At 64.0% G+C, this 22198-nt stretch overlaps 2 protein-coding genes across 6 annotated transcripts; one reads left to right on the top strand and one right to left on the bottom strand.

Annotated features, from left to right (window-relative positions):
* Nucleotides 1-613: 613 nt before the first annotated feature.
* On the bottom strand, nt 614-14293 carry XRCC3 (X-ray repair cross complementing 3). 3 transcript variants are annotated; one of them, XM_090265542.1, is made up of 8 exons: nt 14164-14293; nt 10399-10591; nt 5980-6117; nt 5385-5597; nt 3259-3413; nt 1531-1743; nt 1411-1457; nt 614-1339 (listed from the first exon to the last, which is right to left on the bottom strand). In XM_090265542.1, exons 2-8 carry the CDS (start codon nt 10451-10453, stop codon nt 1117-1119), a joined length of 1044 nt encoding a protein of 347 aa, XP_090121668.1. In that variant the 5' UTR covers nt 10454-10591; nt 14164-14293; the 3' UTR covers nt 614-1116. The 3 variants fall into 3 exon arrangements, with proteins under 3 accessions (XP_090121668.1, XP_090121667.1, XP_090121669.1); XM_090265541.1 differs by lacking the exon at nt 14164-14293 and adding an exon at nt 13189-13717; XM_090265543.1 differs by lacking the exon at nt 14164-14293 and adding an exon at nt 13219-13717.
* ZFYVE21 (zinc finger FYVE-type containing 21) lies at nt 13555-21223 on the top strand. Of its 3 annotated transcripts, none has more exons than XM_090265547.1 (8): nt 13555-13749; nt 16966-17016; nt 17228-17396; nt 17967-18042; nt 18126-18217; nt 18694-18741; nt 20420-20562; nt 20701-21223. In XM_090265547.1, the coding sequence occupies exons 1-8, from the start codon at nt 13612-13614 to the stop codon at nt 20734-20736; spliced, it is 753 nt and encodes a 250-aa protein (XP_090121673.1). In that variant the 5' UTR covers nt 13555-13611; the 3' UTR covers nt 20737-21223. The 3 variants fall into 3 exon arrangements, with proteins under 3 accessions (XP_090121673.1, XP_090121672.1, XP_090121674.1); XM_090265546.1 differs by having other exon boundaries at nt 18688-18741; XM_090265548.1 differs by lacking the exon at nt 18694-18741.
* Nucleotides 21224-22198: the final 975 nt, after the last annotated feature.

The following is a 22198-nucleotide window of genomic DNA, read 5'->3' as shown; positions in this document are numbered from 1 at the left end:
GACAGGGGGTCAGGTGCCCGCCTCAGGGACCGGTGGGCTCCTGGTGGGCTGTGCAGGGTGGGCACTGCCAGGCCAGGTGCAGCTGTTAGCCCAGCAGCTGGGGGCGGGTGGCCCAGGGGTGGGGCGTTGGGTCACCTGTTAAATGTGGTGACGGAGCCGTAGTTCTTTCTCATTGTTTGCGTCAACTTGAGAAAACCATTCAGAATTGTTCATATTTAATTACAAAAATAAAGTGTCTCATTTCCTGTGGTCAAGTTCCTGTGCTTTCGCAGAAAGGTTCTTTGTGAAACTCCAGCCCTTTCCTACTTTGAAAACGTGAGGAAAGCTACAAACGGGTCATCCTGTCCAGAAATGCACCAACGCATCAGACCCAGCCAGGGTGCTGTGCCCCAGAGATCCGGGCGGGTGGCCAGGTCCCTGGACGCTCGGGGCCTGCACTGCTCTGGTTGCCGGGACACGCCGGGGCCAGGCTGGGGGGCTCCTCACTCAGGACTCTGCCTGGCCAAGAGCAGGGCGCTGGCGAAAGGACCCCAAGGTCACAGCTGTGCTCACACGTCTGTCTGCCCGAGGCCCACCCGGTGCCAAGCAGTGCAGGAAGCCCCGACGGGGCCCGGGGAGGACAGGCATTCAGACGGACCTGCCCAGAGGCCGTGTTCTTCGGGCTGGGCCCGTGTCCCCACGACCGGAGGCTGCAGCAGGGCCCTGTGGGAGGGCCACCTGCATCCAGGAGCCCAGCCATAGTGAGGAGCTGGGTCTGCCGGGGTCCCCAACAGGGTGGGCACCCCACTAGGCCAGGGCTGATGTCCAGCCGCCGAGGCCAGACTGGAATGCTGCTCTTGAAGTCCCCATTTGCCCAGAGCGGGCTTTCCCAGCAGGTGGGCCACCTCTGTGCCCATCTGTCGGTGGTGGGTGGGGGCAGAGCCTGTGGGACTGGAGCTCCCAGACCACGGTGGGTGCCCTGCAGGGCCAGCACAGCAGTGGGGGCACATGCTCCCGGCAGGCGGTTGGAGCTGACCCCCTCGCAGAGACCCCGACCCAGGGACCCAGGGGCTGAGCTGACCTAGGCCCTGAGCCCTGGCACGTGCAGGGCTCCGCTGCAGACGGGCCTTCTCGGCATCAGCAGGACTGGGTTCCAGGCATCCCTCGCACACCCTCGGTGTTGACTGTGTAGGAACAGGACGAGGGGGGCAGGTGGGGGGCGAAGACTACCCTCAGGGTGCGGGCGGGGCGGCCCAGCCTGGCTTCCTCAGGGCGGCACCGGTCGGCCATCAGCCTCAGGAGCAGCTCGTTGGACCAGGCGATGCCCAGGGCTGGAGTGGGGCATTCCTGCAGGGCATTCCTGCAGAGACACCAGTGTCACAGCCCCAGGCCCCTGCACCCCCACCCCCGCCCCGCCCCCAGCCTGCTCACCCCAGTGGCCTCGGTGTCCCGTCCCGCTCCTCCACGGCCTCGGTCACCTGGATGGTCAGACAAGGGTCAGCAGCAGAGCTGGTCCCGGGGGCGGGGGGCAGCGGGCGGGGGGCTGCCCACCTGGTTGATGCAGAGCACTGGGCTCCGGAAGGCGTGGCTCAGCCTGCGCAGCGTGGCCCCCAGCGCCTGCAGAGTCTGGGCCCTGCGCGCCGAGGCCGGCCCGTCAAACTCGCAGCGGAACGGGGCCGCCACGGAGTCAATGACCACCAGGCGGGCCGCCCCCCGCGACAGCAGCACAGGCACCTTCTCGCTCACACATCGCAGCAAGGTGTCCTGGAAGCCAGGGGAGTGGCCGTCACGGCCTTTGCCACCCACATCTCCTCTCCACCTCGTGGCTCATGTCCCAGGTCCCTGGTGAGGGGGCCCCCGCACGGCCCTTAGGGGTGTTACTGTGACCTCCCCTGGGGGCCTCGCGCCGGGGCCTGGCTGCACCCCCAAGGCCAGCTGTCACTGCTGTGGTCACCAGGACTAGGCCTTGTCGGTAGCACCTGGGGCGGCCCCAAGCCTGGCAGGACAAGAGGGAGGCGGCAGGGCCGGGGTTGCGGTCCATCCGCACCCATCCCTGCCCGGACCGTGAGACCCCAGGCTGTGCTGGGCTGCACAGTGGGACTCCGTGCGTGGCTGGTGGGGTGGTGCTGCAGGTGCCCTGAGCGGCCCCGCCCACACTGTGCCCCCCGCAGTCCTGCTGGCCGGGCCCGTCAGGCCCGAGCTGGGTGGCCCAACACCAGTCGTCCCATCAGAACTAAGAGCTGCCCATGCAGTTCTTCGTCCTGAAATGAGATTCCGCCCTGTGCTCCGTCCCCAGGGTGTGCACAGGAGAGCCTCTGGGACACGAGGGCAGCAGCCCTGCGCTGGAAGACGCCGTCAACGTGAGTCCCACACTCCCGTCACCGGCGGTGGGCAGGTGGGGGCACCACGAGGGGCCAGACACCCGGCAGAGGGTGGAGACCTGCTCCCCCAGAGCCGGGTCCAGAGCAAAACGCCGAGATGCCACAGGGGCTTGGCGGCCTGGCCCTGACCCATCACCTTCTCTCGCAGTGAAGCCGCCCTCGTCCCGGAGGACACAGGACCACGCTGCTCGCACGAGGCCAGAGCCGGCCCTGTGACAGCCAGGGGGCAGTCGCCAAGGCCGAGGGCCCTGGAGCTGGGCACTGCAGCACTAACCTCCTCCCATCCCTGCGTCCCGTGCTGGGCGCACCTGTCACTAACCAGCACGCTGCTCAGGGGGCCTGGGGGGCGGCAGGGTGGGCGCAGCCCCCTTCGGGCAGTGTCTGGGAGACCCTGCCTGGGGCTGCCCGGCCTGCGGGCCCGTCCCTGCTCCTTGCACTGTGTGATAATGTATTTTATTGTACATTTTTTTAAATTAAAAGTTTCTACGCCTTTATGGGAAGTTCTTTCTGTAATAATTCTTAAGGCAGGGGAGGCTGGGCTGCTGGAGAGGCCGCCCCCGCACTTGTTTTGGGCTTAGACTCAGCCTCCGTGGGCCCCTTCCCCTCATCACTCGTCCCCCACCAAGTCAGGACCCTGTCACTGGCCAGGCCACAGCACAGCTGGGGTCGGCAATGCTAGGGGGCTCATCGGCCAGTGCCCTCCTCCCCACTCCTCGGCGTTGAGTTGACAGAAGGTGGACGGGACGGGACGGGATGCCCAGTGCGGCCTGAAGTACACACAGGTAGAAAGTCACGCTGCTCTGAACACGGGGACCACCCACCAGGAAGTCACTGCACCGCTGAGGGTGGGTTGGGGGCCCCACCCACGGCCGCCCGCCCCCGCCCCTCGGACACTTACCACGCTGGCCGCGTGCTCGACGAAGATGTGGTCGCTGAATCTGATCTTGCAGACCACGTCGCCCGGAGCGTCTGTCCGCAGGCGCTGCTGCTGGACGGCGAGCTGCTGCAGGCGCCTGCTGGGGAACGCGTCCTCCGTGCACACGTACACAGCCCCTGGGGAGCCGCGCGGTGAGCCCGGCGCTGCCCCCGCAGCCCCCCGCCTTCCGATGGCACCTGGGGCTCTGCCCCAGGCCGTCCCCAGTGGGAGTGAGTGGAATAGCAAGGCCCAGGCCTTTGGAAATGTCCCCTCAGGGCGCCATCGGGCCATGCTCCTTGGTGCCCCTTCCAGGCCACCGAGTGGTTCAGAGTCTGAGGTGACAGTGGCATCTTTGCTGCGACTGGAAAGGCCAGTTAAGCAATGGGCAGCGCGCTGGCCGCCCCCCTCCACTCCGCAGACCCTGAGCCAGCAGCCAAGACCCTGGGCCACCCCCGAGAGCCCTGACAACTGATTTTCCACAAAGGTCCCAGGACAGCTCAACAGGAAAGAAGTCTTTTCCACAAACGGTGCTGGGACACTGGGGTATCCGCATGCGAAAGAATAAAGAGGGACCCCTGCCTCACACCACCCACCAGACGAAATCAAAATGGACCAGGGTGAAACCCAAATCTGTGAGCCTCTTAGGCAGAAACGTAGGCCGGGCTCTGTGACCTGGGGTCAGGCTGTGGGTTTTCAGATGCAACACAAAGAAGCAAACGGGGGAACTGGTTTCGTCAGAACAAGAACTTCTGTGCCGCCAAGGGCCCCGTCAGGAGAACGAAGACGCTGAGAGCGGGCCGCTGAGAGGCGCGTCTCCGATCACACAGGACTCCCAGCTCAGCCACAGGAAGACCAAGAGCCCAGATTTTAAAATGGGCAAAGGATCTGCAGAGACACTTCTCCAAAGACACACCAGTGCCCCGTGGGCTCCGGGAGGGGCCGGGAACGAGAGGCTCAAGTCTCATGTCACGGCAGCTAGTCTCTGTGTGTTTGCTTTTAGACCCTCACCCATGGGCGTTTTTTCATTCCTTTCAGAGGGAGAGGACGGGAGGGAGACATCGACGGGCTGGCTCCCGTAGGCACCCTGACTGGGGATTGAACCCACAACCTTCTGGTTCATGGGATGATGCTCCAGCCACTTGAGCCCCCCGGCCAGGGCTCACGGCAGCTCTTTTGTGGGGTAAACTGACCACTTTCAAGGCCAAGTCCATTTACCGGGCACCAGACAAGCTTGGCCAGTGCTGCAGAGGGTGCTGGGTGGTCAGGAGACCCCGCACTAGCCACGTGGCCAGTGTGCCTGGCAGGTGCCAAAGCCGGCCTCACGGGACGCATGGACCTTGCTCCACGGAGTTCGCTGCAACCACAGGGCAACAGGCGGGATTCCACACAGAGCTCCTATCCGGAGGCCGTACCGGTTCCCAGCTCTGACAGGGACCCGTTAGGGTCGTGAACAGACCTCAGAACAGCAGGTCTGACAGCAGGGTGAGGGGGCAGCCTGGCTGGCTCGGGAAGCTAGGCCAGCTCTGTGCCCGGCTGTCCCCATCCACTGTGTGGCCTAGGCAGGTGCCCATGGGTGCCGGTGGCTGAAAGGTGCTGCATCCTGTGCGGCTTCAGAGCCACGTGGCAGCTGCGTGTCAGCACCACGGGTTTTCAGAGAAACCCAGAGCCACTCCTGGGATCTCACGGCAGTAAACACACCCTGACTCTAGCGCTCACGGACCCCAACAGGTGGCCTGGAAAGCGTCAGGCAGGCGGCCCAAGCCGCCCACCCCCCACCCCCAGCGAGGAAGAAGACGGTGCCCGTTAGCCCTGCATTTCTGCCTCTGGGCCCACTGGCCTGCAGGATGCGGGTGAGGACGGCTTGTGTGCAGGTGAGGACATGGGGACCTGCAGGCCAGTGCACAGCTGAGGGGGCTGCAGGGCCCCATGTGTGGCAGGGGCTGGCCACTCTTCCCAGGGAGCGATCTCAAAGCCACGGGAGGAGAGAAATGCCAACCGCAGGAGCTACCCCTTGGTCCCAGTCCCAATGGGCGGCAGCCAGAACACAGCTGGGACCCCAAAAGCTGACTAGACGCCCCCCACCTTCCCCCAAAGGAGCAGCTACTCACCGGCCCCCAGGCCTCCGTGCTGCCGCGGGTACTGCACGGCCAGGCAGAGCTGCAGCGCCAGCTGCGTCTTCCCTGCTGAGCTGCGGCCGGCCAGCTCGGTGATGCCGCCCAGGGGCAGCCCGCCGCCCAGGAGCCCGTCCAGCACTGGGCAGCCCAGGCTCAGGCGCTGGTGCTGCTCGGGGAAGCGGTCCCTCTGCAGGTGCAGGTCCAGGGCTGGGAGGGCACAGCGCCAGGCGTGGCGTCAGGCCTGGCTGCCCTGTCCTTGCACTGGGCCTGCGGTGGGCGCGGTGCCAGGGGCAAGCAGGTGGCCACAGCCAGGATCAGCAGGTCCCTCTGGCCGAGAGCCCACCAGCTGCAGGGAGCTACCCGATGGCCACTCACTCCTGCTGCCTGTGTCTTGGCCCCGGCCCTTCTCCTCTGGCTCCAGAACTGACCCTGCAGTGAGGGCGCCCACCCCAGTGTTGCCACCAGACCCTGTGGCTGCCCCTCGGCAGAGGCTGTGCCCACAGCTCCCAGTCTGGAGCACAGCAGTGGTGACAGGGAAGGACCCCGCAAAGCCCCCGGGCCCTGGGCAGTGCACACCTGTCCTGCCCACCTGTGAACACGCTGCTTCCCCGCAGGTGTGAGGAGACCGTCCTCAGCAGAAGCTGCACATCAGGGCCGGCGAGGCCCGTCCGTCTCTGCAAGTCCGGTCCAGAAAAATGCAAAACCTCCTTGGCGGATTTCAGCTTGGCTGCAATTATTCAAATCGGTCACAGGACAAAGTCAGACGACAGTATTAAGAGGCCACACAGCAGTGACTGCAGGAGTGGGGTCCCCAATTCTGGGCACCCGGCGGGCAGGCGCCAGGTCCACCTGCTCCCCGAGCATGGGAGCCCCGGGCAGCGTGACGATGACAAGGCCGGAGGAGGAGGCCACCCCTCTGCAGCTGCGGAGCCTGATGTGTAGGCGGGCCTCACGTGGGTGCCAGGATCATGGCCGCCATCTGGCTCCCACCAGGACAGCTTCCTCAAGATCTGCACACGAGGTACCTGGGGGCTGAGCCTAGGGACCACCTGCATGAGGGGGTGCTGGAAGGAAAGCCACCCCGATCCTGACACACGTGCATGGTGCCAGCCAGCCAGGACAGCGGTGGCAGGGACGGCTGGTAGGGTGGACAGAGAAAGTGGCGAGTAAGCACCGGACTGTCCCTGGGCACCCATGGGGGGGGCGGGTTTCATGTCAGAGTGTCTCCAGGGTCCGGCCCTCTGGCAGCACAGGGAATAAACACAGTGCTTTCAAACTAACGGGGAGAATAAGAGCCTGGCCAGTGGCTCAGCGGGCGGGTGCATCGTCCTTGCATGACAGCGATGCCGTGCACGGGGGGGCGGTGACTGAGCCTTCCCACATCAATGCTCCTCTCGCTCTCAAATCAATAAATACGTGTATAGCCTCGGGTGAGATTAAAAGTAACGAAAGAGGAGGAAACACACTAAAAATACATTTAGCCAGTCAGAAGGCAAAAAGAGAAATGAACAAAACAGAAACTGGACAAACAGCTCAGCATGAGGGAGAGTTAAACCCAGAGTTACCAGAAGCCACCTTCAACACCCGGCCCCGAAGCGCCAGTAAACAGCAGGGTCAGGACTCCCAGCCAAGATGGAGGCCCAGACAGATACCCTGCGTCTCCCTCCACAACTAAGAACTACAACAACCTCAAAACTAGGGACAACCACAAGTTCCAGAAAACCAAGCTCCATGGAAGTCCAGCAAACAAAGATATAAAGAAGAAATGCTCATCCAGACAGGTAGGAGGGGCAGAGAAGACATGGTGTGGTGGTGACAGCATCAGGCCAGTGGAAAGCAGTTACTTGTTTTAAAAAAGCCATGAGGGACACCTGGGGAGTGTTCCCAGCACCAGACTGTGCAGCTCACGGCCTCAGGACCAGGGAGAATCAAGCCTCATTGCTTCTGACTGTGCAGACCAGTGGGGGTTGGGGCGGAGGCAGAAACTGCCGGTCTCTCTTGTTTAAAGGGCCCCCACGGTCCTAGAACATCTGCAGAACCATCCACTCAGGGAATGACAGCCAGGGCAGCAGCTAGAGGGGCGCCAGTCCCATATGGAAGTGGGAGAGGTGCCTGGAAAAGGGGTGAGTGCTGGGCAGGTGGAACTGTTCCCTCTCGGACCCCTCCCCCACACACAGCGCCACAACGTGGTGGGTGAAACGGGTCGCCCTGTACTAACGGATCCCTAAGCCCCGCCCCCCCCAACATAACAGGTGTGACAGCTCTACCTAAGACACAGAGGCAAACACACACAGGAGACTTCCAGCCAAGACGGAGGCCTAGACTGACACACTCTGTCTCCCTCCACAACTAAGAAGGACTACAACTACCGCAAAACCAGAAATAACCAGAAGTTCCAGAAAATAAACGGAAGCCCAACGTATGAAGTTATAAACAAGTGCTGCTCATCCGGACGGGCAGGAGGGGCGAGGCCGGGGCGGAGAGGCCAGGCTGTGCCCACGGCAGCGGGATGGCGGTGAGCACAGACGTCCGTATTGAAGGGGAGGCGAGAGCGCCTGGGGAGCACCCCTGGCAGCACACCAGACCCGTCAGCTTGTGATTCCAACGCCGGGGAGGGCAGACCCCCATTGCCTCGGACTGTGAGGCCCAGAGGGGGTGATCATGGAGGAGGAGGCTCCCGGTCTCTCAGCGGAGACTGAACGGCAGGAATCCATCTTGGATCCCCAACCCCACAGAAAACGCCGCAGTGTGGTGAGAAGGGTCACCCGGCTGTGACGAGTGCACGGGCTCCGCCCCCGACAGCGTAGGAGGTGTGACAGCCCTGTCCAGGAAGCAAAGGTAAACTCAAACGGTCAGGATGGCACAGATCATGATAGAGATCCCGGGGACGCCGCTGACCAGGCAGCAAATATCTTACCTAACGAAGCAGCAGACAGGAAATCTTTCTGAGGCTCAGTTCAGAGCTTTGGTTATAAAAATGCTTACAGACCTGACAGCAGATCTTAAACAAGACGGGGAGGGAATGAAGGCTAGTCCTGCTGAAATGAACAAAAACACATACGAAACTAGTAGTGAGGGAAAGAAAACCAGGGATTAAATCAACAAATCGGAACACAGGGAAGGAACAAAGTCAACCAGTGCAGGAAGAGGAAACAAAAAGTGAGGAAAACGAGGAGAGGCTCAGACACCTATGGGACAGCTGTAAGCGGGCCAACATCTGAATCATGGGGCTGCTAGAAGGCGAAGAACTAGAAATTGAAAAATTATGTCAAAAAATAATGAAGCAGAACTTCCCTAACTTGGGGAAGGAAAGACTTCCAGGTCCAGGAAGCAGAGAGTTCCTGGTAAACTGGACCCAGGGAGAACCACACCAAGACACGTTAGAATCAAAATGTCAAAAATTAGGGATAAAGAGAGAATTTTAAAAGCAGCGAGAGAAGAAAATTACGTATAAAGGGGTCCCAATAAGACTGTCAGCTGATTTCTCAAGGGAGACCCTGCAGGCAAGAAGGGACTGGCAAGAAATATTCAAAGTAATGAAAATCAGAAACCTACAACCACGATTACTCTATCCTGCGAAGCTGTCGTTCAGAATAGAAGGGCAGAGAAAGTGCTTCCAGGACAAAGTAAAGCTGAAGGAGTTCATCAGATCCAAACCACTGTTATATGAGATGTTAAAGGGACTTGTTTAGGAGAAAGAGGATCAAAACTATGAACATTAAAATGAAAACTGTATCACAACAACCAACGACAGAAGCTGGGACTCAAAACAAAGGCAAACTAAGTAGGCAACAGAATGGAAAAAGAATTACAGGTATGGGGAACGTATAGGGGGGAGGTCAGCAGGGAGGGGGAAGGGTGAAAGGGAGGGAGATGGTACAGGAATTAAGAAGCATAGTAGGAGGGAGTGGAGTAGACAGCAAGATGCTGAGAAGAACTATATGCACAACCAACGGGCACGGACTGGGGGGGGACAACTGGAGGGAGGGGGGTCACTGGGTGGAGGGGAACAAAGGGAAAAGAAATTGGGACAACTGTAAGCATAATCAATAAAACACATTAAAAAAACAAACAGTAGGGTCAGACTGGATGGAAGGAAAGGAAAGCTAGCAATACGCTCCCTGAAAACCACGTTGCAGCCAGGGAGCCCGACAAGAGCTGCCCCACGCAGGATGCCACCATGTGCCACGGCCTGGCTCCCGGCGACACCGAGCGTCCTCACGAGGGAGTGTCCCAGCGGAGCCCACAGGAGATGGGAGGTGGGGGGGACCCCAGCACACGAGCAGGCAGGGCTGGGGTGCACACCCCGTAAACAGGTGGGTGAGCTGCCCACCCTTGGAGCACGAAGGAAGGAGCCCGGGGCCTGCTGGACGCATGGGAAGGGGGCGGTTCAGGGAGATGCGCACGGATAGCGCAGCACAGGGAACGAGGGTGACAGCTGGCACGGGGGGGGGAACAGAAGACGGCACGAGGGAGAAAAGTCGCCTCCGCCCCCGGTTCTGTGGTTGCCCTTCTGCCCTGTGCACAGCCCTGGCAGCTGGCATGACCCAGGTGTGTTCCAGCTGTGGGGGCAGGGCGCACATGGGGCACCAGCCTGTCCTCACCTGCGGGAAGTCTGAGGGACCACTGCCACCCACTACCAGGCATGGGACGTGAGCTCAGCACGTGTGGACCCAGAGGTAAATACAAAACTGCTCAAGGCTCATGACGCACATGTGACTTTGACAAAAGTAAACCTAACCTTATAAAGCCCTGAAAAGCCTGCTGCCTGCATCGGCGCCCCTGGGCTGAGTTAGCCAAGGGGAGGACCCAGGGACCGACGGGCCACCTGGGTGCCCGTTCGCAGAAGGCCCACATACAGGGGTGGCCAAAAGCAGGCGTATGGTTGGGACTGTGCAATGATTAGTAATAACGCAAGAATAAGCCCCCGTGCACGCACAGCTGAAACGCTGCTTTTTCCACCCCACACGCACGTCCACATGTTTCCCACAGACGTCAGTGGGTGTACCTTTCTTAAGTGCAGCAGCAATCCTGGGGTTCAGGTCCAAGTGACCCAAATCCATGTCTTCAGGACGTTGACCACAGAGATGAATAGCTTCCCAGGGGCACAAAGCCTCACGCACTTGCTGTCACCTCAGACCGCCGGGGAGGCATGCGTGGCGGCGGCGGCGGCTGGGTGTGCGTCTGGCACCTCTGTCACTCTGCAGGGACACCCTGGGGTGAGGCTACAGCAGCACTTCTGTCAGAGCTGCTGCTCAGCTCAAACCACACGCTGGAGGCCTGGGAGAGCGCCGGGCCACCTGCCCTGTCCCCTCTCCGCAGAAAGCAGCAGGCCCTCCACCCCGCCCTGCCTCCCGGGAGGCCAACGTGTGCAGACCCAGGCGCACTGGCCTCACAGATGGAGCGACTTCTGCATCCTCCACTTTCATTTCCCTTCAATGGGTCTCCATGGGGAGCCTGGAGCAAGTTTGGGGCGCTGCAGGATGCTGGGGGCGGGGCGGGGTGGCAGCGGGCACCCTGCCACCACGAAGCGGAGAAACAGCCTGTGCGCGGCCTCCGCCTGGCAATGGTGACAGGAGCCCGGCCCGGGCGGCTGTACCGCCCAGCTCCCCTCCAAGCAGGTGTTCCCCGCGCGGCCTCCCAAAGCAGGAGGGCGAGCGGGACGCCAAGGTCAGTGCCACTCCGGCCGAAGCCCACGTCACCGCCTACCGGCAGGGCTGGCACTCCCGCCGGCTCGCCACGTCCCAGCTCCTCGGCCGGGCACGGCGACATGGTTTGCGGTGCTGCACTGACTCAGACATCAGCTTGGTTCCTGAGGCTTCAAGAACCGGGCCCCACGCGCACACAGTCCAGCCGAGGAGGCGCAGAGCTGGCGCCGGGGAGGGCTCACACCCAGGACCGACAGCGTGAGTTGGGGGCCGGGGCACACGTGTCAGCGCTCTGACCGCCGGGAGGCCGCTGCGGGGCAGGCGAAGCTGGCGCTCAGAGCGCGGGCCTCGCGCGGGGGGCGCACGGCTCAGAGCCCCAGCTGGGGTGCTTCCTGGCCAGTGGCTGACCCCACGTTCCACCTGGAGCAGGGGCACAGGGGGCTCCAGGGTTGGCTGTTCAGGGCAGGGCTGACATCCCACACACAGCGGTCCCCCTGCTCCCCGCAGAGGGCGGCTCCACTGCTGGGGGGGCCTGAAGGCAGGGCCCCAGCACCCACCGCACAGGGGATGCGGCAGTGGCCATTCTGAGGGGCTCAAAGCTGCCTTGAGCCCTGGCTGGTGCGGCTCAGTGGACTGAGCGCCGGCCTCAGAACTGAATGGTCGCCACTCCCATTCCCGGTCAAGGCACAGGCCTGGGGTGCAGGCCGGGTCCCCAGTTGGGTGTGCGAGGCAACTAGTCTCCCTTCCCCTCTCTAAATTAAGTAAATAAATAAACTATTAAAAACAACTGCCTTGAGGTGCAGAGTTAGATCCCCGAGGTCTGACAGCAACAAAGGACGTCGGCACCCTCACCTGGCTTGGCAGGGAGGCCACCTTCAGAATCGCGGACCCCCGAGGACAAGGGCCGGCGGGAAGACGTGGCCCAGCGAGGCACCACCCAAAACACTGCCTCCCGGGCCCCTAGCGCCTGGACCAAATGCCAGTTCCAGGTTTTAAAATCTGGAGAAAGCGCCTATGCGTCCCTCCCCGGGGCTCGCGGGCGGTCCCTGCTCAGCCCGCCGCGCTGCCCAGATGAGCGGCCGGGCCGGGGAGGCCGCCAGGAGGGGCCCGAAGGCCAAACTTGGATTCTCATCGAGACCCGGAGGCTGAGCGGCCCCTGGCAGGCGCCCTGCGTGTCCCAGATCCCGGGCCCCCACTGCCTGCGGGGCAGCGGCCCTGCGCTCTCTAACGGGGACGGGGACGGGCCCGGGCGCAGGGGCGCCCCCCGCGGTCAGCGCCACATCGGGGGACAGGAGCGCCGGTGCTGCTCAGGGGCACCGCGTCGTCTGCACAAACTCGTAGGTTCCAACCCGGGACTCAGGCGGCCAGGCACCGCCCGGAGAAGCCCTGGGCCTCGTCGGGGGTCCTCAGTCTCGGGGGCTCTCGGGGAGCAGGCCTGGGCCCCTGTCCTGGGATGGGAGGGCCGGCTGCAGATGTCCCCGCCTTTGGGCAGCGGGACTCCGGTCGCCAGGGCCTGAAAATGACTTGCAGGAGATCAACTGTGGGAGGTAAAGGCCTCCCGCGCTAAGGCGCTCAAGTACCGCCGGCACCTCGGCCCGTCCCCGGGCAGCCGCCGCCGCCGCTGCCGCTGAGCGCCCGGGAGCGCAGACTGGCCAACGGGCCGGCTCCGGCCGCGCGGCCGCCAGGGGCCGCCCTGGGCGTCAGGTCCCGAGCGCTGGACCGGCGTTTGCCTGACCCCGAGCCCCCGGCCTGCCGGCGAGCAACCCAACGGGACTCGGGGCCCCCCCGCTGCCCCCGCAGCTGCGACCCGGGGGCCGCCGCGTCCTGCCCCGCCGGCCCCTTCCCCCTCAGGACCCTCCTCCTCCGCCGGGCACCCCAGCTCCGTGGTCGTCCTCCGCCGCCGACACCGCCCAGCCTCCGCCTCTAACGCACCCCGACCGCACGCGGTCCGGAGCCCGCACCCCCGGCCGCCGCCCTGACTCGGACCGGGGCGGCGGCGGGCGGCCTCCTTCGCATCTGCGGGGTGAGAGCCCCGACTCCAGCCTCCGCCCCGCTCGCGAGCCCCGCCCCGCCGACCCCGGCTCCCTCCCACCGTCAGGACCCCGCTAGGGCCGCTGCCGGGCTGTCGCTCCGCACCCCCGAGGCCGCACCTCCTTCGACCCCGGCACAGCAGCTCCCACCTCGCGCGCTCGACGATTTGGGCCGACCCATCTCGCAGCCTCCTCTCCCAATGAGCGCCAGGCGCCCCGCTCCGGGTACGCCAATCAGGGAGGAAGCAACGCAGACGTCACTGTCGAATTGGCCAATTCAAAGTCTCAATAGTATTGAGAGGGGCGGAGCGTGCCTGGGCCGGCCCTCACTGCCGATTGGCGACTGACCGCAGGGTGGCAGGGGAGGTGCCCTTGCGCAGATTGGAGAGCGCAGCGACGGGGCGGATCCTGGGCTCCGACTGGCCCACGCTTCTGGACGAAGATGCCGATTGGACTTGGGCGCTGTCAGCCTCATGGGCGGGGCGGGGCTATTGGCGGGGTGAGGGCCCAGTGAGAGCGGTGGGCGAGCGCTGCGGCGGCGTCATGTCCTCCGAGGTGGCCGCCCGCCGCGACGCCAAGAAGCTGGTGCGCTCGCCCAGTGGTCTGCGCATGGTGCCTGAGCAGCGCGCCTTCGGCAGCCCGTTCGGCCTGGAGGAGCCGCCGTGGGTCCCGGACAAGGAGGTAGGTCACCGCCGCCTGCCAGCCCCCCGTCCGTGCCGGGGCGCCCTGGACCCCCGTCCGCAGCCCCGGACCTCCGTCCGCACCCAGGACCCCCGTCCGGATCCCCGGATCCCCGTCCGCACCCCTGGAACCTCGTCCGTACCCCTCAAACGCGCCCCGTGCCCGCCCCGCCCCGCCCCCCCGACGGCCCTGCTCCGGCCCCCGCCGCCCTCCCTGGCCCGTCACGGCCGCCTGCGGGCGCCCTGCTCTGCGCCCCTGGCGGCCCCTGGGCTCTGCTGACCGCGTGCTCCGCCCCTCCCGGGGCCCGGGCGCTCTGCCTTCTGCCTGGTTCCCTCGCAGGGCGTCCCTCCCTCACCCGGGTTCGGTGTCCCTCGTACGGACCCCCCTTCCTGACGGGTCCCGGGCTTCGCCCACCTGGAGGTCGTCTGTGAGCTGCGGGGGGCGGGGGGCTGTCCTCTCCCCCGGGAGCCGAGCCCAGAGCCCCGAGTTATTTCTAGCGCAGCCGTCTCTGCGGTGGGCGCCCGCGGGGTGGGGGTTGTTGGCGCCGCGTCTCCAGGTGGGGGGCAGGCGGCGCCCCCCGGGGCGGGAGGGCGAGGGCCCCGTGGTGTCCGCCGGACTGCCGCCCGCGTGCCCGTAGTTCTCGGCGACGGAGCCACGCAGGACGCTCGCCGTCCTGTAGATCCGATGTGTCCAAAGCACCCAAGTGCGCTCACTTTTTGAAACTACGTTTCGGGGTAACATCGGCTGAGGATGTGATACACATTCCAGGGGTCCAGCTGTGTGCTCCGATCCGTGCCCTCCACTGTGCGCGCCCCTCCAAGTCGGGGCTCCTTCCGGCATGGTCCCGGGTATCTGACCCCCTTTACCCTCTCCGCCCTCCCTCACCGCGCCCGTCGCCTCTGGTGACCCCCCTTCTGTGTCTGGGAGTGTGTGTGTGCTTGTTGGCTCGTCGCTCTGTTTATCACCCACCCGTGAGGGAAGCCGTCCGGGTGCGAGGCCTTTGAGAGCGCTGCGGCCTGTGAGCCCCTGTCCCCGGGGGTCCCCGTGGTCTGCAGAGGCACGACGTCTGGAGCTTTTAACGCGGTGGGCGGTGCAGAGGGGGCTGCTGGGGGGCAGGGCCGCCCGAGGTCGCCTCCCTCCCCCTCCTGCCGCCTGGAGTCCTGGCAGTCGGGGGCACTTGCTGTTCTGAGAGTTGAGAGGCCAGCGCACAGGGAGGGTGGCAGGCGCCCAGGCCGCCAGGGTGATGATGGGCAGTGCGGGTGGTCCCTGAGCGGGCCAGGCCACCGGCTCCTGGGTTTCTTGTCACCCTGGTGTGCGCTGTCTTCTGTGTGTCTCTGCCCCTGGCACTTGTACTCTGAACTCACAGGATGTCCTTCTCCTTGCGCCGCCTTCCCGGTTCCTGCTGGTGAAGGATCAGTGAAGGGAAGAATGACAGATAGGACTGTTCTCACGAGTACCGCCCTGCGTTCCTGTAACAGCCACAGGGAGGGCGCGGCAGATGTCACCATCAGGACTTCAAAAGAGCACAAAGGGACGCGTGAATGACTGCAGACAGGGGCCCACTGGTCTCTTCCACCGTGGGGGAGGGTCCATGGCCTCCGCTGGCCTGGCAGACTGCACGCCGCCTGGCCCGGGGGTGGGGCCAGGCCAGTGTGTGTCAGGGTCTTCCCGCCCTGCCCCCCATCTCTAACCTGTCGGACGGCTTCTCCACAGCCCCAGGCGCCCGCGTGCTGCCCGCAGCCGCCCCTGTGGGGTCCCAGCTCTGACTGCTCTTCCCGCCCCGCCCCTGCTCTGCCTCCTGCCTTTCTGTGAAGTCAGCAGGGGGGGGGGGGGGGGCGTGTCTGGGGCCCTGCCCTCTTGAGAACTTGCGAAATTCTGTTTGTTGGATTGAAATGCTTGAATCACTGTGGCACCATCCCCGCCTTAATTGAGGTCTCATTCCCACTTCGGAAAGATGGCGGGGTGCCCTCCAGAGAGGAGGGTGTGGTGCCCGTGCTCGCCTCGAAGCGGGGATGCACTCAGACGCACTCTGCCTCTTCAGTGTTTTGGGGACGGCAGGGCCACTGTGTGCAGGGAGGGGCCCACTTGGGAGAAGCAGGTTTGTGGTGGTGTGGGCTGGGCCGGGGGAGTTAGGTGGACTGTGGCTGGAGGGGCGCATTGTCAGCTCTGGCTGCACACAAGTCAGTGTCCCTGTTAGAGCCACACACTTGCCTCCCCTCCCGGGCCAGTCGGAGGCCAGCCGTGCCACGAGGTGCCTGACCCTGTGCCTGGTCATCAGCTCGGGCCCATGGGGACATCCCCTCATCCCTTCCCATGTTGGAGATTTGGGGGTGGTGTGTGCATGAGCCGACGGTGAAACCGGAGGGTGACTTAGTCCAGGGCTCCTGCTGCTGGTCCCCACTCAGCCAAAAAGCGGAGACAGGGACCGGATTCTAACTGCGCCTTTGCTGCTCTCAGAGGTTAGCACCCGAACACGCACCCTCTCTCGAGCTTCGGGAGCAAGCTGACTCACGGGGAGGGGAACTGTGGGCATCTGGGAGGGGAGACCCCTGTGGGGCGCAGACGCTGCTTCTCTAGGGAGTGAGGGGAGGGGGCTGAGAGCCAGCTGCTCCCTCGTTCCGCATTCTCTGCGTTGGCATCAGTAGTCCTCTCCTGGGACACCTGTGTCCCTGGCCATCGAAGCTGTGCGCCCTGGTCTGGGATGACAGGTGTCAACCATCTGCTCTCAAGGGTCCTTGGCGGGGGGAGATAAGGCCTTGTGATCCACCAGCTGGCTGTAAGCTGCCGGCTGTTTGGCCGAGTTTAGTTTTCCTGTCTCCGTTTCCCCATCCCCTCACCCAGGCGTTTTCCTCGTGCTCAGGGTCCTGTCTCACTAGCTCTCAGCTTCTCAGGGGGTCGGACCGAGAAATAACTGAGGATCACACCAGTGTGAGCCCAGGATATCATGCGGTCTGTACCGGGAGGGGCTTGTGGGGCAGGGCGGGGAGGGGGCTAGGAGACAGACGGCCATCAAAGTGCCCGACGGGCGGCCGACTGCGCACGCACCCCGAGGGCTGGACACAAGCAGCCGAAACACCGAGTTTCATCCTTGGAACTCACGCAGCTTTGCACGCCTTTCTTCCCGTCCTCCAGAGCCGGGGGGACAGGAGCGCGGGTACGTCGGCCCGCACGTGAGTGTCCTCACCGCGGGTTCTGATGCTGTCCCGTCTCTTCTAGTGCCCAAGATGCATGCAGTGTGACGCGAAGTTTGACTTTCTCACCAGGAAGGTGAGCCCAGGCCATTGGTGGGAGGGGCCCGGACAGACTGCCGGCCGCCCTGCCCGCGGCTGCCTGCCCAAGAGCCCAGGGGCTGGAGGACAGCCCGTGCGCCCCCGCGACACTGCGGGCCGCCGGCCGGGTCAGCGCCCAGGGGGCGTCCTGCTCTGGGCACGCGTGGGGTGTCCGGCATCCCCGCTCACTGCCCGCCCCCCGCCCCCAGCACCACTGCCGCCGCTGCGGGAAGTGCTTCTGCGACAAGTGCTGCGGCCAGAAGGTGGCGCTGCCGCGCATGTGCTTCGTGGACCCCGTGCGGCAGTGCGGCGCCTGTGCCCTGGTGTCCCGCAAGGAGGCCGAGTTCTACGACAAGCAGCTGCGGGTGCTGCTGAGCGGTACGCGGCCTGGCGGGCTGTGCCGGTGTCGCCTCGCCCCCAGCCCCGGGCCCCTGCAGAGGCGCGTGGGAGCCGGCTGTCCTCTCCAGACGCAGACGTGGCCGAAACCGTTGGGTTCCGCCGGGCTGGGGGCTACTCGTTGGGACGTTCATCGGGTGGGGACCCAGGGCCGGGTGCAGCTCCGGCCACGACTCCCGCAGCCCTACAGGGGGTCCCGGGGTCCTGGGCAGCTGGCCTTCCTGTCCCGCAACCCCTCCTGGCGGGAGGCGGGCGGGTGCCTTCTCTCTGCCCGGGTCTTGGCCCGCCGGCTCATACAGTGCGTGGGCGGAGGGTCAGGGCTCTGTGGGCCTTTGGGACGGCGTCCCCTGCGCCTTTCTGGGCAGGACATGGTGACTGGCCCCTCTGCGGGGGAGCAGAGCCTCTGGCGCAGCGCCCTCCCGCCCCAGCGAGGGGTCCTGGAGCTCAGCTGACCCCACCTGTATATGCATGCGCCCCGCCCCCTGCGCCTGGCGGGAAGGGTGCCTGGGGGAGGAGCTGGCTGTGCCCTCATGCTTGTTTTTGTGCCCCAAGGAGCCACCTTCCTTGTAACTTTGGGAAATTCAGAGAAACCAGAAACAATGGTTTGCCGTCTGTCCAGCAACCACAGGTAAGAGGTGGGATCTGTGTGGCACTGACAGCTTGCCCCGCAGAGCCCTGTGGTGACCTGTGCGGACGCCCTCTGTTCGACAGAGTCCTGCTTCTGGATGGGGACAGCCACCACGAGATTGAGATCGCACACATCTCGACCGTGCAGATCCTCGCGGAAGGCTTCCCGCCTGCAGGTGAGCACGCCTGACCAGGCCAGGGCCAGTCACCGTGAGGCCAGTGCGCGGCCCATGGCAGGGTCCTGGGGACGCCTGCCAGCCCTCCTCTGTGGGCCGGGGTTCACTGCATGGCTTTAGGGACTCACCAGGTGAACAGGGACGCCACGTGCTCACTGACGGCTCACCTGAACGTACGGCACAGATGCTCTCCCAGCGCAGCTGGCAACCCCGGGGTCTCAAAAGGGGCCGCAGTGTAGTGGGTGGGCCCCCCGCCCAGCACCACCGGGCAGGCGCCTGCGCCAGTGGAGCCCGTCCCTCTCCTCGGCCAGCTCCTAGGGCGCTGGGCCCAGTGTGTCTCTCTCTGACTCAACTCGGTGCCTAAGTGGCCATCCTTCCACTGGAAACCCACGGGACTCGCCCGTCTTGCTTCCTGTCTCCTGATGAGCTCTTGGTTGTCCTTCTCTCCTGTCTGCTACCTTCCTGACTAGAGACAGACATTCACACTTACACCAGCCTCCTGGGGAGCCAGCCCACCTCTGAAGGTCAGCCTTGCCTTTCCCAGCATGCTGTGGGCCCTGCTCCCCCTCTGCTTCTGCCCCAGGGTGGGGGGATCACACGGAGGGCTTCTGTGGAATGCTCGTTAACGTCTTTGGGTCCGTTTGAAAGGGAGGACTGGGTGCAGGATGCAGGCCTCCGGATGTGGATGAGACTCTTCCGGCGGAAGAAACGTTATTTGCTGTTTTCCTAACCCGAGGGGCAGCGTCGCCCGCTGTCTCAGCGTCTTGTCTGTACTGCTGTCCCCGAGCAGCGAGTCTGGGGTGTCGGGAAGCAGGGCGCAGCGGCCCTTGCAGCACCTTCCTGCCCCACAGCCAGCTCCCTGGGCTCTTCCAGGAGCTTCTCTATGGCCTTCTCCTGACTCTGTCCAAAGGAGGTCGAGGGCCAGGCCAGTGTCCAGCACCTCTGTCCCCTCAGTTGTCCATGGCAGGCTGGTAGTGAAATGAGCCCTGATGCTAAAGGCGGGGTCTGGAGGAGCTGGGGTCAGCCCATGTGACCCTCCGCCTGCCTCCTTGGAACCCAAGGCCAGGGAGGCAGCCAGGTCCCCACCAGCCAGCCCTGGAAGCCTCCAGCCTTTTCCTGGGCAGGGGCTGCTGGCACTGTACACCCCCTTGTGGTGGCTCAGGGAGCACACTGAGCCCTCCTCTGCCAAGAGTCTCCCCAGAACCACCAACCCCCACCATGGTGTCCCCTGGGGGTGGGGCGTGGGAACAGTTCCGAGTGGAAGGCAGCCAGAGGAGTGGCCCACTGGCCTGTTGAGGGCCAGGTGGTAACTGTATTTGGCATTGCCAGCCAGAGGGACTGTCGCAAAGTGCAGAAGCAGCTGGAGGAGACAGGGACACATGGCCACGTGCCAATACAACTACTTCCAGAAGCAGGTGGGGGCTCCTGCACGGAGTGCAGCCAGGGACGAGCCAGACTGTCACGGAGGGTGGCAGTGAGGCTGTGACCGGGTTTTCAGGAGGCCCTGCAGGCCCTGGAGGACAGCACCGGACAGTGGCGGTGGCCTTGGGCTGGGCAGGACTCTTAGCCAGAGTGCGCTCCCTCTGCTGGGCTGTGGTGGCAAGAGGCTCTCTCACCCGAAATGTCCCTCCTGCTGCCACCAAGTCCAAGCTGTGGGGCCTGCTCTCCACGGGGCTTCCTGCCACTGCCCTGGGTGGGTGGTTCTCAGAGAAGGTGTGGGGAGTGTCATCACTGGAGCAGCTGGTCCCAGCAGGCCCATCCCCCAAGTGGCACCTTGTGGGAGTTGAGTGGGTTGGGGGCCGGTGCCCTGGGTTGGTGACCAGGGTGGTGGTAGTTTTGCTCTGCGGTGCTCAGCCTGTGTGTGTTCAGGCCCTCAGCTGTGCCCCATCCTCAGTATGGGTGGCTGTGACCCCTTGGCCTCCGCCTGGGTGCGGGCGGGTGGGGCTGGTGCTCAGAGCGGCCTTGTCAGGCTTCCTGGCGGCAGGAACCCCATGCCCAGGAGGTGCAGCCGCATTTCTCTCTTGGCTCTCAGCGGCAGAGTGTGATGTTTGTCCCTGGACACGCCCTCCCCCATCCTGTGAACCTGGGCTGTCCTCCAGAAGGCCTGAAGCACTGTGTTCACTCAGCGCCTCCTGAGCACAGGCCTTGGCCGCCAGACCTGGGCTAGTGGCAGCTGAGCCTGTTTCCATTTCCTTCCTCCAGGCGGCAGCACGCGGGCCACAGGCATGTCCCTGCAGTTCTCAGTGCCAGGGTCAGAGGGCGTGACCCAGCTGAAGCTGACTGCAGGGGAAGACGCAGATGCCAGTAGGAGGCAGTCCACAGCGTGGCTGGCGGCCATGCACAAGGTACTGAGACACACAGACAGGCGGCACGTGGGCACAGGCGTGGCTGGGAGGCCGGGCCCACGTGCCCCGGGGCAAGCCCTGCTCCCCACCCAGGCGCAGGACCAGTCACATTTCTCCATGTCCCTGGTTCCCCTGCAGGCCGCCAAGCTCCTCTACGAGTCTCGGGACCAGTAACTGCATGTGGGCCAGCCTGCGGCTAGGAACTGCAGGGCCAGCTCTGCACTCGCGTTGCCCGTGTGCGGGGGGGCGCCACGGCCCTGCTGACTGCTGCGCCCAGCAGCAGCTCCCCTGTAGACCCTGCCTCTGTGGTTGACGCTCAACCGGGGGGGAGAGACCCAGCTACACTACTGCTGAACTGTTCTAGCGTAACTACGCCACGTCTTTATGAGTGCCAGGTTTACTAGCAGGTTCTGCCCCTCATTTCATTAATCCTCCTACAGGGACAAGCTGTGGAGCCGGCACTTGGGCAGTTACCGTGCCCAAGCCTGGACCCCAGACCCGTTTCCATAGCACTAACTAGGGGCTACGAACAAACCTTTGATACTTCACGGGCGGGAAGGAGCCAGCTTTGTTTTATATTTTTCACTCACTCTTTCACTTTATAAAAATAATTGTATGAAAATTTGTATATAAAGCTTGATTAAAACCTATTTTGAAAGCCCTGGCTGGTGTGGCTCAGTGGAAGGAAACGCAGCCCAGGCCTCCCCTCCCTGTGTCCAGACCACTGACCCTGTGACAGCCCCGTCGGCTGCAGAACACACAACTCACAGCCAGTGGGCGACAGCGCTTTATTGTGCACGCGCGCATGGCAGCGGCGGCGGGACGCAGCGTCACTGCCGGTGGAGGCTGCCCCGCCAGGCGTCCACCTTCGCCATCGCCACTGTACAGTCAGCGCTTGAAGGGAAGCAGCTACAGCAATGGCTCTATACACACGTTTATGCATAAATTATACAGACGCGTACGTGGAAAATAAAGCCTAAGGGCCTGGGTTTTAATGCGAGAAAACACATTTCCAATATCTTCCCGGTAGTTGTGAATGGTCTAGTCAAAAAATACTTCTGGTGTAGAAAAGCCTGTACGTACAGCTGACTTCAGGGAGGGGCTTCCTGGCTTTGAGCCTGGAACAGGGCAGCGGTTATCACGTCCCAACTGGCCCCGACTGGGAGGCTGAGCCCCACCTCACACCCACAGCTGTCCCTCCTGACGCGCGTGGAGCCCCCACACCGTGCCACCGCGGATGCCCGACCTCAAGCTCCCTGTCCCGCAGGCCCCAGGGTCTGCCTGCGCTTGGAGCGGAGGGTCCGCGCTGTGAGGGTGAGAACCACTCCTGGGCAGCAAGAGGCTGCAGAAAAGGCAGCTGTGAGCAGAGGAGGGGACGGTGCTGTGCTGAGGCTCCTACCACAGGCCACTTGGTCTTAAGGGCCCTCGTGCCCAGGGACTGGAAAGTCCAGCCCAGCACCACTGGCCGGGGCGGGAAGCGCAGCCCCTGCACCAGGACCACCGCCCGACAGCTTCCCTACGGGGCTCCTCTGGTAATGAAAGGAACTTGGGGGCGGAGGGGACAGGATGGTGGGGTTCTGTGGTGTCCAGTACCAGACACAGGGCCCCAGTGGGGTGGGACCCCACAGCAGCTGCA

This window comes from Furipterus horrens, unplaced genomic scaffold (assembly GCF_987537825.1).
Source record: "Furipterus horrens unplaced genomic scaffold, mFurHor1.1.pri manual_scaffold_21, whole genome shotgun sequence".
Taxonomy (NCBI): Eukaryota; Metazoa; Chordata; class Mammalia; order Chiroptera; family Furipteridae; genus Furipterus; species Furipterus horrens.
The sequence above is the reverse complement of the archived record's forward strand: the minus strand, read 5'-3'. Positions and strand labels throughout refer to the sequence as shown.

What these genes read in the sequence shown, in the direction of transcription:
- ZFYVE21 (XM_090265546.1), top strand. Translation starts at nt 13,612, where the DNA reads ATGTCCTCCGAGGTGGCCGCCCGCCGCGACGCCAAGAAGCTGGTGCGC. An exon ending in GCTGCGGGTGCTGCTGAGCG is followed by an intron (nt 17,397 to 17,966) that starts GTACGCGGCCTG and finishes TTGTGCCCCAAG; the next exon opens with GAGCCACCTTCCTTGTAACT. An exon ending in GGAAGGCTTCCCGCCTGCAG is followed by an intron (nt 18,218 to 18,687) that starts GTGAGCACGCCT and finishes CTTCCTGACTAG; the next exon opens with AGACAGACATTCACACTTAC.
- XRCC3 (XM_090265542.1), bottom strand. Translation starts at nt 10,453, where the DNA reads ATGGATTTGGGTCACTTGGACCTGAACCCCAGGATTGCTGCTGCACTT. An exon ending in TCGAGCACGCGGCCAGCGTG is followed by an intron (nt 1,744 to 3,258) that starts GTAAGTGTCCGA and finishes CCTGGCTTCCAG; the next exon opens with GACACCTTGCTGCGATGTGT. An exon ending in CAGTGCTCTGCATCAACCAG is followed by an intron (nt 1,458 to 1,530) that starts GTGGGCAGCCCC and finishes CTGACCATCCAG; the next exon opens with GTGACCGAGGCCGTGGAGGA.